At 36.8% G+C, this 12,249-nt stretch overlaps 1 protein-coding gene across 2 annotated transcripts in view; it reads left to right on the top strand.

Annotated features, from left to right (window-relative positions):
• The window catches only part of Gpc5 (glypican 5), a 1,304,512-nt gene that overhangs the window by 1,076,777 nt on the left and 215,486 nt on the right, over positions 1-12,249 (top strand). Inside the window, exon 8 of one of the 2 annotated variants that reach the window (XM_052732499.1) lies at positions 2,458-2,537. The exons of the other annotated variant lie outside the window; for it this stretch is intronic. Coding sequence (XP_052588459.1) covers positions 2,458-2,522 — 65 coding nt within the window. The 3' untranslated portion in view covers positions 2,523-2,537. Of the gene's footprint in view, positions 1-2,457; positions 2,538-12,249 lie in introns of those variants that run through there. 2 annotated transcript variants of the gene reach the window in all.

Genomic DNA, 12,249 nt, shown 5'->3' with positions numbered 1-12,249 from the left:
TAATTAACATGTTGGCCAAAGGGGTTCCATGGATACCCCCAAATAACCCAAGCTGTTGCCAAGGGTGCTGGTGGGTCTTCACAAACTTATGGTAAGGCCATATTCTTGAAGACAACACACACACAGCTCATTAAACGTGGAAAAATCAGATGTGCCTACCTTGAGCCTTCACCCCTATGAACTAGTATTCATGGTAGTAGAAGTCACTCTGCATGCCACTGAGGGAGAAAGGCAAACACGAACCCAGTTTCAAATCCTTCAGTCCACAATGGTGACCTGTCTGCAAGATGCACTAGCTCAATAGAGAAACACAGTTTAGGGGAATAACCAACCAATACCTGGTTTGACTTTCGGTCCACTACACGAGACAGAACCCATATACAATGCTACTTAGGTAGCCGAGAACCTGAGACTAGATGGGCCAAGGACCTAGGGGAAATCCAAATACTACTGTTCTGCTAAAGGAATGCAGAAAAGAAAAGAAAAAAGACTCCTAATGACATTTGCTATAGTCACAAATCCATGCCTTGCTCAGCCACCATCAGAAAAGCTTCCTCCTGAAGCAGAGGGAACAAATACAGAGACCCAGATCTGGATAATGTACAAAGAATGAGAGACCTAGGAACACTCAGCCCTGAATGGGTTGTCCCCATCAAATGCCTCCCCTCAGGGCTGAGAGAACTCTGAGGAAAAGGAGATAGAAAAATTGTAAGAGCAGAGAGGATGGAGGACACCAAGGACTAAGGTCTTCTAGACACAGCAGAGCTTGAATGGATCTCCACCAGATGGGGTCCTAGAGCTGAAAGGAGAAATAGACACACACCCCTATACTAACACCCCAAAGCTATCTCAAATACAACAGCTACTTACAAATGAAAAACTAGTCTTCTCTAAGGGAGACTCACTGGGCTAAGAAACCCATCAATGTAGGTATAGTTTTCCTGCCTGGCCCATAGTCAGGACAAATCTCTCTCACCCTCCAGTCCCACAGCCGTCAGACCCAACCAAGTAAACACAGAGACTTATATTGCTTACAAACTGTATGGCCGTACCAGGCTTCTTGCTAACTGTTCTTATATCTTAAATTAATCTATTTCTATAAATCTATACCTTGCCACATGGCTCATGGCTTACCGGCATCTTCACATGCTGTTTGTCATGGCGGCAGCTGGCAGTGTCTCTGACTCAGCTTTCCACTTCCCAGAATTCTTCTCCTCCTTGTCCCGCCTATACTTCCTCCTGCCTGACTACTGGCCAATCAGTGTTTTTTCACTAACCAATCAGAGCAACACATTTGCCATACAGAACATCCCACAGAACATCAAGGGCAGGCTCCAGGCCCAGTAGTAGGGGGCCTTCACAAACCAAATCACCAGTATTTTTCAGGCTCATTGTCTCAAAATGTTAAGTCAGAAAAGTTTATTTAGTCATTCACTTTTTTCCCAATGCCTGATTCTTTTCTAAGGAAAGACAGAAAGGAAGTGGTTCCACATGAGAAGGGAGGTGGGCAGGAACTGGGAGGGGTAGGGGAAGAAAAAATGTGATCAGAATATATTGTATAAAATAAATCTATTTTTAAAAAAAGAAAAATATTTTATTAAATCATAAAAATGACTTTATAAAGGGAAATGTAAATAAAATTCCTTAAAATGTTAATTCCCTAAAACTAACTCACTCTTCACTTAGAAAATAAACAAAATGCCAAATGGACTCATTGTCATTTGTTCTGATTCACCCTTTACATATCAGTAAGCACACTGTCATTTATGCAAAGAGATAATGAACTGGTAACCGTGGATCAAATTTACTTTTCACATGCTAATCACTAGCAGTATGCTGTTTATTTACTTTTAAACTAGTGTTATTTCATTTGTATGTGATCTGAATTCATTCATAGCCTCAATAACTTCATTTTAATTGTTAAAGGCTTCATATTTACATGCACTAAAGGGCATATATTATTTGAAATAGGATATATCTTAAAATGTAAATATTTGTTTTGTGATTAACTTAGTGATATAATTCACTGGTTATTTTCAGATTAACTAATTCCTGCCACAGCTATCATGTACTCAGTAGTTTCAAATACTCTAAGTCAATTAATTCATTTAAATTCAAATACCATACTTAATTCTAAAAACTGTGAAAAGTACAATAGAGTGTTCCATCACAGATAACCATGTAACCAGAACCATGAAAAATGAAACTGCACATATGGGGATAGTACTGCAGGTTTCTCACCAATGCAGTTAATTTAGTCATTTGCCTCAAGAAGTTTAATGCCTATAACAAAATTTAAATCAGGTGCGAAAGGTCCTTGGTTCTAACAAATACTCAACCCTTTAACTGAAACCTTCCACAACTTTTACTTCTCTGACTACTCACATGATTTCTAGCATGACATACTTCCAGAATCCTTTGGAGTACAAGTTTTATTGTTTTGTTTTTCTTTTCTAGATGATGAAAAATCATCACAATCATCTCACTGTAGCAGGACCCAGAGCAACAGCACTGATGCATGAACTGTTCAAGTTCCAATTCATACAAGTCGATCTGAGGGGGGGCAGGTGCCACATGCAGATACAACAGGTTGAAAAGGAGCAAAGAGATGCTAAGTTTAAGGTGTCCACATATTTTATGACAAAAGCTAAGTTCATTGTTCAGGAAGATACTTGCAGAAATGCCAATTATACACAGAGAATTGTCTTCCAACAAAGGTGTACTTATATTTAACATAAATACAGACTTATAATCCCCGTCATTAAAAACTCTGCATTTGTAGCTAATCCAGAGCTTCAGTTTTTATTACTACAATATTATGTCCAGAAATTAACCTTCTGATATTAAGCATGTACTTCTGAGATCAGACATCAGTGTGATTCTTGACAATAGAGCACTGTCCAGTGAGAATTTAGATGGATAGGTTCATATAATCCAGGATATTCTCAAATACAAGTTTACTAATACCAGGCATTGAAATTGTTCCCCATTCACATCAAGTTTTCTATTTTATTACCTTTGATAATATATTTTCATTTTTAGAGAAAAGAGTGCATAGTGCCTTAGAATTTATGTTGGTTAGGATACAAATGTTTCTCCAACATTTGTAAAGCCCTTATGAAACATCATTGGGAAATTTCCCTTGATTAGATAATAGTTTAGTTGACAAGACAATTGATGCATAATGAAGTTGTTTTAAGAAACAGCTATAATTAAAAGTCACAGTATTTAATGTATAGTACAAACTCAAATTCAGTGCAAGAAACAAAGTAACCTATCTCCTCTATCAGCAATAAAAATTAGAACCATCAGTGAGTTCAGTGGAAAAGAACAAGTAAACCTAAATTTGTGTAATTTCATGCTAGACTTTCTGTAACCCACTCACTAGACACACACACACCACCCACCTACATACACACAACCCAGTCCCCCACCCTACCCACCATAAACACTCTCACATACTCCCCACACACATACATACACACATAAAAATGAAAAACAACTCTCTAAAATTTGCTTTAAAATGAGCACTATCTTCATAGGTCATGTACAAAGGAGGAGAGAATGGTCTTAGAGGTCTGGTCATGCTCGTTGGCCATATGCTGTGTTAGGGACTGGCCCCTCGAATCTGCTCAGAAGGTCTTTACTAAAGTCTTACATCCATTGAGTCTAGACTCCTGGGTGTGTCTGGAAGGAATGGCTGGTTGTTGTGGTGTTAGACTAAAGTGGTCTAACTTAGATGGGTTGTGTGTGGAAAGAAGGTTGGTGGATTATTTTCTTCTAGTATGTGACCCTTATTGTAGTAAATTTGTAAAACTAGTAGGTGATTGGAAACTTCTGCTTACTGGGAGCTTTAAAGACTTTTCAGCTGATGAAATACACAAATATAGTAATTTGGTACACTATCTTTTTTGATATTCTATATTTTAATTTCCATTGAAATAAACTATAAAATACAATTTTTGTCAATTTAAAGATGCTAAGAATCTCAGTCATAATTAATTACACTCAAAAACATGATGGTATAACACATCTTCCATAGAGTTTTAATTAGGATTTAATTTTCCACTACTGAATCACAAGGAGTATGGATAAATTTTATAAACTGCCTGTTTTTATTCCATAGACCCAAGCAAGCAATGCTTTAAGAAAAATTATCTTGTCAGATCATGTCCCTTCTGACAGATGGGCCCCAGGAAGCAGGTTTCACCTTTAGCAATTTGAGGGGCAGCACACACTTCATTTTCCCAGTGAAGATAGCAAAGCATTATTTATCATTTCTGCAATAGCATAATTGCTCATTCCGCGTGGCAGGTATGGTTTACAGAACACGTTACAGCTTGGGTTGTCTATTGGTTGCACTTTGCACAGCTTTTCCATCTCTAGTTTGTCCCCAGTCACTCTGCTTCTGAGGCAATCAGTGGTCAGCTAAAATCACAAGTGTGGAAAGAACTCCTTGCCTCTTCTGTGCTAGAGGATATCATCACTTCTGAAGTATCTCCAGGATCTGGTGTTGCTATCTTACAATGTATTTACCATCACTTATAAAACAGGGCATTTCTCCATGCATTAGCAATCAAACCTCCATGAAGCCATGATGACATTTGCTTATGGATTTTCAATTATAGAAGAGACCCCCTCTTGTTTTTAGCCTCAACCAATTACAGTTAGATGCAATAAACAGTTGCAAAGTAGTAATTAGGAATGATGCAGTGTAATTTCACTTTAAATATATTTTATATGGAAATCAACATAAAGCATATCTATTATCCTATCTCTTCATCTTTACTTTCTTGCCACCATGAAGTTCCCTTCCAAAGGATTAATATTGCTTTCTGGAAATAAACAACACAAAGGAAGTCTCATCCTAGATTACTACTCCTAGTGTCGAAGTGCCAACAGGCATCAGTCGCATTTTTTTCTTTTTTTTTTTTTTGGACAGGGTGTTTTTGTTTTGATCATCTCTAACATGACATGGATGCGGTAAACTATACTGGAAGTGGTGACTCTCTCCTTACTTGAGTCTATTCTTAGCTTTAGGAGTTGCCTCCTCTTGGACCCAGTCAGAACTCCCTCCCACCTACCTACCCAACACTAAAAGTCATTGTCAAGCAAATGAGATAAAACCATAGGAAACTGAGAGAGGAAGTTGGGGGAGGTTTTGCCAAATTTCATTTGTTCCTTAAATGTTAGAAGGAAATGACTAATAAAGTCATATAAATTGTTTTAAAGAATCAATCCTTCAGATTAGAGGCAGAATTCTTACACATTCTTACAAACACACACATACACACACACACCATTCAAATTTCACTAGCATCTGGGAATGGCTTTTGCTTCTGTAGTTATTCCACTAGAACATATTTATTGATAATTTGACACTAATGTAGTGGCCAAAGCAGGAGATGCAAATATTCTCTCCCATAAGAACCTCAAATGCTTACCATGATTCTGTTGGATCTCCCTCACTTGGCCTTTGAAATGCTGCCTCATATAATTCATTGAAAAAAAAATGTTGGAAATGGATGTGCCATGTCCAACTAAGTCAACCATGTCATCTTAATTTGGCTGGAAAAGAATTTTCAAATAGGCTTTGAGGAAGTAACACAAGCTGGTGAGGCACAGCCAGTTGTTGTCGGGGTCTTGCTTGGTGTCATCTCGGTTTATCTTATTTGTGTTATGTGTTCTTAACCTTTACCCTGATTCCGAATTTATATAGTAATTCTCTAGCTTGTATATGGTATAAAATCCAACAGGTTGGACTTATGACTCAGAGAGTAAGAGAGTAAAGTGCTTACTGTGTAAGAATAAGAATTGGAATTTGGGTCTGAAGTGCCCATTTAAAAGCTGAATGTGGTAGTATGATCCTGTAACTTCAGCCTACATGGAGGAGGGAGAGGAGGCAGAGACCAAAAGATCATAGAGGCTCAATGCACAGTCAGTCTAGCTGAAAAAGTAAGCTACATTAAATGAGAGAACCCTTCTCAAAAACTTAAGGTGGAGTGAAGTAATGTTGACATCTGGATTCCACATGCACACGGATTCCTCACACAACCCCCCACCACACACACACATGCATTCTCCCCTCACACATATACACATACACTACACACACAAAGGAAAAAAAAACTGTTTTAGCTGGTGATGTGGCAAGTTTCATGAAACAAAACGGTCTCCTGAAATCTTTTAATTAAGAATTTTTTTATTCATTTTACATATCAACCACAGATACCCCTCTCATCCCTCCTCCCACCCTACCCAAGCCTACCTCTTCAACCCACCCCCATCCCCTCCTCCAAAAAGGTAAGGCCTCCCATAAGTAGTCAGCAAAGCCTGGTATATACAGTTGAGCCCCCCCACACACACACATCAAGGCTGTTCAAGGTGTCCCACCATATCTAATGGGCTCCAAAAGCCAGTTTATGCACCAGGGATAGATCGCATTCCCACTGCTAGGGCCCCTTAAACAGACCAAGTTACACAACTGTATCACTTATGCAGATGGCCTAGACCAGTCCCATGCAGACTCCACAGCTGTTGATCTAAAGTTCATGAGTTCCCACTAGCTTGGTTCCGTTGTATATGTAAGTTTCCCCATCATAATCTTGATGCCCTTGCTCATAGAATCCCTCTTCTCTCTCTTCGACTGGACTTCTGGAGCTTGGCCTGGTACTTGGCTGTGGATCTCTGCATCTGCTTCCATCAGTTACTAGATGAAGGCTCTATGATGACAGTTAGGGTATTCACCAATCTGATTACCAGAGTAGGCCAGCTCAAGCATCCTCTCTACTATTGCTAGTAGTCTAAGCTGGGATCATCCTTGTGGATTCCTGGGAACTTCCCTAGCAACAGGTTTCTCCCCATCCCCATGATGTCTCCCTCTATCAAGATACCTCTTTTATTGCTCTCCCACTCTGTCCCTGTTCCAGCTTGACCATACAGTTCCCTTATGTTTCATCCCCCATTCCCTAGCCTCTATTGCCTCCTCACCCCCATTTTTCGTGGGAGATCTCATCTACTTCCCCTTTCCAGGGTGATCCATGTTTACCACTTTGGGTATTCCTTGTTACCTAGCTTCTTTGGAGCTGTGGGTTGCAGTCTGGTTATCCTTTGCCTTACATCTAGTATCCACTTATGAATGAGTACATGCCCAGCAAAATTTTCAATCACCATAGATGGAGTACACAAAATATTCTAAGACAAAACCAGATTTAAACAATATCTATCCACAAATCCAACCCTACAGAAAGCACTAGAAGGAAAACGTCTGAAATCTTAAATTAAAGAGCATTTAGGAGCATTTGAATATAAAGTCATGAAGATGGCAGAGAATGCAAGTAGAGAAGAAGGAGGTTAAGTATCCCAAAATGATGAGCTGGACGACCTTAACTACCTTACAAAATCCACTGTGGTTTTCTGTTCTTCTTTCCTGGATTCAAGCTGTTTCTGAGCCTTAGACAAATGCCACCTGTGACAGATATTTGAGGAAATGTAGAAACAGAAAATGTGCAAGTATGAGCACACACACACACAAAGAATCAATAGGGCTGCATTCTTGACAAATATTGACAATTTAATGTGAGAGTTAGTGATTTTTCTGTAATTCAATTGATTTTGATTATCTTCAAATACTGGAAGACAGGTCCTAAATGATGCCTTGAAGAGAAACCACAATGAAAAGGAGCAATTTGAGAGCAAATAAGCGCAAGGAATGTGACTATTATTGTGGAATACCTTCCAGAGCTAGTTTTTATTTGACATTTGAAGAAAGGAGGGTTGAAAGAGCAGGACTGAGACACTTAATGTAGAAAACACAATGTATGTGTACTATATATAAATGTAGGCTGTAAATGCACTACACACAAATGCAGAATGTATGTGTACTATGTAAATGCAGAATGTACATTTACTATATATAAATGAAGACTGTAAATACACTATATATAAATGTAGAATGTATGTGTACTATGTAAATGCAAAATGTGCACATACTATATATAAATGCAAAATATGTATATACTACATATAAATGCAGAATGTGCATGTACTATTTGTAAATATAGAATGTACATGTCCTATGTGAATGCAGAATGTACAAGTGCCATGTAAATGCAGAATGTACATTAGGATGACAAAGATTGATTTGAAAATAAGTATGACACCAAGCACTACTGATTATACTGGCATTTAATGTGCAGGCATCATATTATTACATGGGATGCATGGTCTCCTTCACTTTGAATATATAAACTTAATTCACCTGGAAGCTAATTGACAGGTGCTCTGCTAATACAAAGGTAGAAAACTGAATAGAAATGATTGAAAATAAATGACTAAAAGAACATATAATCCTTACTTTCTTTAAAATGAGAATGGAAACCTACACTAGAAATTCAAAATGCTTGTTTAGTTATTAATATATTTTATTGTTTTCCTTTTTAATTTTTTAATATGGATTTTTGGACAAAAGCATTCTTGTGTTAGCCAAGTTTAGTCATTTTGTTGAAAAACTGATGCAATATTTTCTGATTATGCCTAACAAAAACATGAAAGATAATAAAATTTCTTGTAATCAAAACAAATTCAATAGAATACTACAGAAATTTGAATTCTTAGGATCAAGTTGAATGGCTTGATCAAAGCTTCTAGGCTGGCCTCTAGTTTCTCAGTTGTTTTATCTCCACACTGCTATAAAATGGTTCCATCGGTGGTCAGCGTTCCCATCCTCCAGCATGGAGAGACACAGCAGACATGCTTTCCATGTACTTGCTCTAATTCCTCTGTTTTGGGGAAAAAAAACTAAGTTGAGTACAACTGAGAGAAGGCTGATTTTCCTTTACTTATCTGACATACACTATCTGACGTTACCTCCCTTCATTGCTAATCATTCATCATCTTCTACTCTGAACAATCACTGTGCCTGCGATATAAACACAAGCATACAAGATTGCTGTCTATGAGGCTTTTCATAAATTCATTTGAGCATCATATATTTTTTCTCTTCACATGTAAAAAGAAACAATAGCTCAATTGTTAGGACTTTATAAACTACTATAGTATCTCATAAAGCAGAGAAATAAAATCTATTCTTATTTTTTTCAGATATATCTGTCTCTGATTTTTCTCTCTTATAAAAAGCAAAGTATTGGGTTCTATGAGAACAAAACAGAACAGAAACACCTAAAACATCTAAACTGACGTTTGCATTTGACCCTGGTAAATACAGACTTTATCGTATGTCGAGGAAACTTTATTCTTCAGCGGTTTAGTGGCTTAAAGCCTGTGAAGTGTGCCAGTGGCACTTATTTGGGCAACAGAAGTGTTGACTGCAAACATTCTATTTTCTAAGTGCAGTTAGATATGTCTTTTGTGTACATGCATTCCTATATAACAATTGTTCCTAAGGGTAATAGGAAAGCTTGACTTTCTCAACTTTTCAATTTATTTAACAAAATTTGTCACTTAGAAATTAACTTGCTTCCCCTCTTTCAAAGCTTTTAGCTGTTATCTTTTCACCTTATTAACTGTTTTTCTAAAAATGTGCTCACAGAGGTGACGGTAGACATCTATGATTGATTTATTTCCTTATTGATGGAAATATAACAGCTTTGTAATCATGACATAGAGTATTTATCTGACTTTATGTACCATATGTATGTTTATGTGTGCCCAGCTACCATGTAAAGAAAAGTACCAATGTTACACCTGTATATACTGTATTTAAACCCACAAATCAAATGTTAATTCATTCAAATGAAATCTAGTGTGTTTAAAAACTATGCCATTGTTTTTCTTCTATGATTTAATACAGAGAGACTCACTAATGACTTTTCTCTATAAAATCATCTTCTTCTTTGGTTGCTAAGAATCATATTTAGTCAAAGTAGAGTGCATAATATTATGTAAATACACTTGGCTAAATTTTATTGAATGCTCTTTGGGATAAACAAAATTTTCTAATTTGTTTATCAGGTTTTGGTAACAATATTATGATTAATTCTTAAACAGTATTCAAAGATTGTCTTTCTCTGCATATGATCTGCAACATTATAACTACTATAGAAATTGCCACATTTTGAAGCCTTGGGTAGATTTTGCCAGTGACCTTTAGTGCCCTTTGGAGGAGAAGAGAATAAGACACTAGCTTTGAATTGTAGCCAGTACTCTCCTTTATTTTTTCCTGTACTTAGAGATCCTTTTTCAGAGATGGACAATGGACAGTAGAGCTGTTTTAGGTCAAGAGAGTTTTATTTTATTCAAGATTGGATTCTTCCATCTAATTTCATCTAATGCTGAACAGCTTCCCTTATTTTGGAAATCCACAGCTTTTCTGCCATTTGTAACTGAAAGTGTGTGCACTTTGACCAACAGCTCCCCACTTACTTGCATGCTCTACTCATTTTTGTTTTACTTCTCCTGGAAACACTGACTTTGTTAATGTGGTGCATATTTTCCATTTCCTTGTGTAGATAATTTTTCATCTTGTGTGTTACTCATTTTCTTTGCAACCCAAGCTCTCAAATTTCACTTTCAATGTAATCTATTGTGCCAATGTTTTCTGTACTGTTCATGGTTCAGCATTTAACTCTTTGCCTGGATATGAGATTTCCTTTCATTTCCTTCTGTGTTCAATTAAATCTGTTTTTTGATACATAGTAATTAGTCATAAAATTTATTTGCCACATTTTTATCTTATGTATTATAATGTTTTACTATCTCAAATATTTTAACACAGTATTTCATTCTGAAATACATAAATATCATTCAAAATGATTTTATATGATAAAATCTATGTTTTCCTATTGTATTGCTAAGCATTTTTTAAACTACCATGCTAATGACATACACATCTGTGTATATACTTTATCTTCAAAAATAAAGATGTACATATTTGTCTGATGTTCCATAAACAGTTGTGTACAGATTTTTTTTGGTCCTTTCTCTATCAATCTGACTCTTAGAAGAATTCTTAACAGAGTTTTCATAAAGACTTTTAATAGGCCCAATATTTAATCAAGGTCAGATATTTAGAACTGACCCACACCTTTGAAGAGCTGAGCTCTTTTTATGTCTTCCAAGCTTAAATTTACAGAAAGAAAGCATGTCCTTACACAGCAGTGTTTTCTGCTTCTGCTGATCGTCTTGGGATTCTAGAGCCAGAATAGAATAAAAAAGGTTGCTAAAGATACATTTGAAAAAAAAAAAAAGAGAAATTAACATCATCACTTTTTAATAAGTCTACTTAACACTGGAAGGAAATCATGTTATAAAATCTCTTAAATATTCAAGCTATATTGAGAGGGGATAATGGCACTTCTTTTATTTGTAGATGATGAAGAGGTGTTCCCATTCTTGACTTTGTTTGCAATATGAAAGTAAATAGCTGTTTGGGTATTTTAGGACTTACATTGCCCTGTGTAGTGGTTCTTTGTGTATTTTCTTTCCTTGCCCTTCCTGTCAACCTGTCAGTGATCACATTACACTACTGAAAATGTAACTGCCTTTAGCAGTTCGCTCCTTGCTTCTAATCTTCTTTGAAGCAAGAGCAGAAAATTAGTTTGGCTGAGAGTCAGAGCTAGCATGCATGTTATATTAAGTGGAGGGGTCAACTGATTCTGAAAATGACTGGAGGCCTTATTTACGAAAGGAAGTCTATAAACCTGTATTTTATTGATCTTTTCTTGCTAACATTTACATTTAAAATTTGTCATGAATTTTTCAGGCTTAGTAGTGTATTAAGACACCACTGTATATCAAGCTTAAATAAATACATACCTTGTTGATTCTGTTACCTCATCCTCTTCATCATTTCTCCTCTTTATACTTAGCAAAAGGGCTGGCTGTGGTAGGTGCATAGTGGATGAAAATTTAACTGACCCAAATCTACAGATCATGTGAACTAACATAAATATGACATTGAGCACATGGGAAACAGAATTTACCATCCTTACTTCCTGCTCGACTTCTCTGTCTTCCTTCCATGTTTTTTGTTTGTTTGTTTGATTTGTTTTTTGTTTTTGTTTTTGTTCTTGTTGTTTTTAAGACAGGATTTCTCTGTGTCATTTTGGTGCCTGTCCTGGATCTCACTCTGTAGAACAGGCTGGCCTTGAGCTCACAGAGATCCTACCTGCCTCTGACTCCTGAGTGCTGGTATTAAAGGCATGCACCACTGCCACCTGGCTCATATTTCCTGTTTTGATGATTAGTAGGAGCTTCAGCCTAGTCCAAGAGCAAACCTGATTCTTTTTC

The sequence above is a fragment of the Peromyscus californicus genome, unplaced genomic scaffold (assembly GCF_007827085.1).
Source record: "Peromyscus californicus insignis strain IS unplaced genomic scaffold, ASM782708v3 Scaffold_12__1_contigs__length_115047231, whole genome shotgun sequence".
Classification (NCBI taxonomy): Eukaryota; Metazoa; Chordata; class Mammalia; order Rodentia; family Cricetidae; genus Peromyscus; species Peromyscus californicus.
The sequence above is the reverse complement of the archived record's forward strand: the minus strand, read 5'-3'. Positions and strand labels throughout refer to the sequence as shown.